Source organism: Chaetura pelagica, unplaced genomic scaffold (genome assembly GCF_000747805.2).
Source record: "Chaetura pelagica isolate M959 unplaced genomic scaffold, ChaPel_1.0 scaffold104, whole genome shotgun sequence".
Lineage (NCBI taxonomy): Eukaryota > Metazoa > Chordata > Aves > Apodiformes > Apodidae > Chaetura > Chaetura pelagica.
In genome coordinates this window covers 1,881,247-1,885,997 of record NW_009953786.1, presented here as the reverse complement: position 1 = coordinate 1,885,997, position 4,751 = coordinate 1,881,247, and the positions used below count along the sequence as shown (strand labels likewise).

General features: G+C 36.0%; 1 protein-coding gene across 1 annotated transcript in view; it reads left to right on the top strand.

Moving 5' to 3' along the window:
- The window catches only part of DROSHA (drosha, ribonuclease type III), a 67,237-nt gene that overhangs the window by 5,253 nt on the left and 57,233 nt on the right, over positions 1 to 4,751 (top strand). The window contains exons 4-5 of the mRNA XM_010000891.1: positions 789 to 930; positions 3,688 to 3,842. Of these exons, the coding sequence (XP_009999193.1) occupies positions 789 to 930; positions 3,688 to 3,842 (297 nt within the window). The remainder of the gene's footprint in view (positions 1 to 788; positions 931 to 3,687; positions 3,843 to 4,751) is intronic.

The window sequence follows — 4,751 nt, the reverse complement described above, 5'->3', positions numbered from 1 at the left end:
TCAGTTAAGCTTTCCTTCCAAAGATCTCATTTTTTTTTAACCCTTTTGAGGGTGTTATTGTTTGGTACTCTTCTCTATTTTAATCAGTTTCTTCTATCTGTTTGCATTCAGATTGGTGGTACATGGAAGAGGGATATTTTTGTCTCCAGAAGGGAAGGGTGGGTTTTTTCCACTGTACCTGTATTTGATCAAGGATACCTCAAACACCATTATATTCCCACAACCTTGGAGAAATTTTGTACAGAATCAGGAAGTCAGAATTCTTTGTACTTGACAATAGCACCTGCTGGTGGAGTAGTGATGGGGGGCAGGGCTGGTTTTCTGGGTTTTATGTGGGTTTTTTGGGTTTGTATCTGGTTGTAGGGTTTTTTTGAGAATGACATGGAGAGTAAATTCATGGTGATTCAAAGCAGACAACAAAGTGAGCTGGGTTTTGTGTTTCCTGTGTGTGGTAAAATTTTTTTTAATGGCAAAATACTTTCACAGGTCTTTTGTTTCTTCTAAACCTGATAAAAAACAATGCTGAGGTGTACTAAATATGCTTTGCCATAGTTATGCTTCGTTAGGCCAAAGGTTTGATGATAACACACTAGCAAATGAAGTAACTTCTCTACTAATTCAACTGGTGGAGCAATGTAATGGTATGATAAAACCGTAACATGTATTGCCGTGTTTCACTGAACTATGCAGATCTGTTTTGTCCCCCTCTTGCTTTTAATTGTGAAATGCTGGTACATATTTTGTACATGTGCTATTTCAACACTTGTTGTTGGTTTTTTAATTAACAGGGAGACTCTACTGTGGTAGGAACAAGCAAGCTCCGAGATCTGTATGAAAAGTTTGATGATGAGTTAGGTAAGCGACAGGCAAAGGCCAAAGCAGCCAGGCCACCGTGGGAGCCACCAAAGACCAAACTGGATGAAGATTTAGGTAGGCAGAAATTATGACAAAGCTCTGAAATTGACTCATCTCTAGGTAGCTGGGTTTTTTGCACTTTTGTCTGTATTTTGTGTATATTTAATAATAATAATCATGGCAGGTTAATCTGTGGTTTTTTAATCCATGGAAGTATTGCTGTTGCTTTTGAAGTAATGTTCAGTTGGGTTTTTTTAACCCAGAAAGTCTAAGATAAAATGGAGATTATCCAGCACTGCATTATGCTGAAGTCTTTTCCATGGCATGAAAGCAAAATGGGTATGATCAGATAGGCCAAAGCATGGAGCACAAGAGGCATTGTGAAGCTCCTGGCCTTACATTTCTAAAAAGGAAGCAAAAGTAGAGGTGATAAACTCATATGACTGCTTGTTATGTTACTGAGTTCATCTTTCCTCTGGAATGTATTTTTGTTGTGCAGCTTTGCTTACTACGGTCTTACGCAGAAGTATCCATCTTCAAAACACAGTTTATCTGCATTGGCCTGCAGCACGTGTATGGATCTTCTTGCAATGAAAAAAGTTTCCTATCCATATCAGTTAGTAGGGAGACACTGGTTGAATTAGCAGGGCATACCTTTTTATAGCAATTTGTCTACTCAGTGAAAGTCAGTGCAAGTTATTTCTCTTACTTTATCTTACGAGAACTGTTAGCTTTTTAGTTCCAGCATTTCAGTGTTTAATAGTGTGTTTTCCAGTCAGTTGCATTGTTTCAAGAAGTTTAGTATATCACACTAATTTAGATAACCTGTTGGGCTTGCTCTTTTTTGCCCATTGAGCTGCTTCAGACTTGCATATCTGAGCTTAGTAACTCTTTAAAAAACACGTATCGGAAATCCTGAAATGAAATATAATGACATGATCAGTTACATGCTGGCAGTATAAAAAGATAAAACAAAGATGAAGAAAAAAATAATCACAGATTAAATGAAAAGCGAATTCCCTTTTGTAAAGGAAACACCCTTTTATGTTTTTTTGAACAGCAGATTTGCATACATGTAACTTCACTCAAGAGTCCCTAGCAAAGCTAGCTGTAGGGTTTTTCAGGATCTATATTTTCATGTGGATGAAGCAAGGACAAGAATTCTATATTCACCATACTTGTGTAAAGCTTCATATCCTCGGATCTCTGCACTAAAGGTTCCTTTGCTACTGCTGGCTAAAGTATGATGGGGCCAAGAGCAGCTTCTCTGTTTCTTTCTCCATTTTTTCTGGAGGGCCCAAAGACTCTGCATCTGCATTGGTCTCCTGGGCTGACTCAGTGTCTGTGCCAGCTTCTGCAGCCATGCTTCTATAATTTATAATAGTTTGTCTTATTTTGTGCTTAAATTAACACTGTCTCTGTTCTGCCTGATTATAGCAGTAATTTTATATTTTAGTGAGATAGCAGTGCTCTCCAAGAGCACTTTTAGCTCATCAAAAGTTAATGTCAAAAGCTAATGTTAAAAATCAATTGCTTGTGAATATTTATAGGAATATACCTGTTTGCACATTCAGACAAAGCATAATTGCGCTATGACCTCTGTACACCATATGTCCCAAGGACATATTTTTAATAACACCTTACGCTGAATTGTAAACTGTATAAAAATATATCTTGATATGAAAAAAAGGAACAATGGGAAACTTATTTCACTAGTAATATTCTCTCATTTTTTCCCTCTTTTCTTTTAACTAAGGAGAGTCTTGTATTCAATAAATACACATTTTTAAACCAGAGTTTCAGAGTTTATCAAAGTACTGACAGTGTAGTAACATGTTTTCTCTTAAGTCAAAACTTAGAAATGGCAGATACTTTGCATTCCTTCCTTATTTGCATCATGCTATATGTCTTGGCTTTGAAGGCATTTATTTAATTTGAAGCTGAGGACATCTGTGGAAATGAATGACAGTACATACATAAGAAAGGGATTCACTTTTAAGTAGCACAGGGTGTTTGAGATACTTAGGATTGGGCTCTGTGGGGGTTTTTTTGGGTTTTGTGGGGTTTTCTCTTTTAATTAAGTCCAGACACTCATCACCATTACTTTGACACCACCACAAAGGAGACATTTTAACAGGTCTAAGACCATTTTCTTTTTTTTTTTTTTTAGCATTATTCTCCTCTCTGATATATTAGGATTTTTAAAAATTTAATTATAATTTAAAAAATTCTTTAAAAAAAGAAAAAGAAAACTCATAGAGCAAGGCTTCAAAAAATTTACTACTGGATTCTGGATTCACTCAGCCAATAATTACAGGTTTTCTTCTTGTCTGTCGGTTCTAATATGTGGTAATGAATACAAACAGTATTTTTATGTAAAATAAAACTAGAGAGAAGCACTTTGCTCATAGCAAGCAGAATTAACTTTTAAATAACTGGAGGTTCTGTTTAGCTCATGCTAGTGACTGTATGTATTCCTTCTCTTCTGTTTTCAAACTTTACAGTCATACTTGCACTGGTTGTAGCTCTATAAGCTTTAATGTCAAGTAACTGAAGTTGCTCTTCTATAACTGATCAGTGATGCTCCTGGACACCCAAACAGCAAACAGATAAAGTTGTAGTCATTTAAAATCCATAGCGTTTGCTGTAATTTTAAATTAAAAATGCAGTTGTCCATCTTTTTGTTGGTCTGAATGTCATGCACACCTTTAATAACTTTCAGCATGCCACAGTGAGTTTCAACAGTTAGTGTGTGCATTGCTGCTGGGGAATAGTGAAATAGTGTGTGTGGAAGTGTTTTTCAGCTGACCTTGTTTTCTCTATGTGAATCAGAGACTTCCAGTGACTCAGATTGTGACTCTGAAGATGACAGTAGCTGCTCTAGCAGTTCAGATTCCGAAGTTTTTGACGTCATTGCAGAAATTAAGCGTAAAAAAGCACACCCTGATCGTCTTCATGAAGAACTGTGGTACAATGATCCAGGACAGGTATGGTAAGAGGAAAAAGTACTCTGTGGCTGAAAGTCATTCTTTTCTGTAAACCTAAAGTTCTTTATTGCCAAACATGTTGAGTTGCATCTATTTCAGTATGTGTTCTTTACCCCCCTTTTCTCTCTCATCTTCTTCAAAACAGTTAACTTTTGATTTCAAAAGTGTGGTTCTGGCTCATGAATCCTGGGGATTATTCAGCTGGAATCACATCTGACAGTGTTAATAAAGCCTGAATTGGTAACAGTGTACTAATGCTGTCCTCTTAGCCTGGAGATAAAGGTACACAGATGAATTCTGGGAGGGAGAAAAGGCAGCGTGTTTACATCCTTTACAAAAAGGTCTCAGCTCATAATGATAAATAATGTTTTACAAATGCAGTTAATGCTCCTAATTTCTTGTCTAATGGTTCTTTTGTAATTGCATGGAGATTATAGTTCTCATTAAATGTAATTGCTGAGCTCATGAGGTGTTGTTTTGAATGTATACATTGCACAGAAGAATAGTTTTTGTTTGCAAATTTGCCATCTTCATCTTTCTTACTTGAATATTTTACAATCTATTTTAGCTCATTTTCAAATAGGATCTTGGTAAATTTATTTTTCTGGCACTTTGTGTGATGCATGAGTTTAGCATGCAACAAATCATAATGCCAAGAGATAGTGCAGTGCTTATTGTCACTGTTGTAATTCAAAGGTCTGTTGAGTATTCTATTACAGACTCATATTTATGCTTCTGGTTTATAAAAAATATTTGACTGAGCATAGCTAGCTGTTTTTTTTGAATGGAAAACAAAATTAGCGAACTGTTTAGATATTTTACTGATAAAATTATGTAGCTCTTGGGCATACTTCAAAGTCATGTTCTAGGCCAGAATTTTGGCTAAATAAAAAGAGGTGGAATAACTGT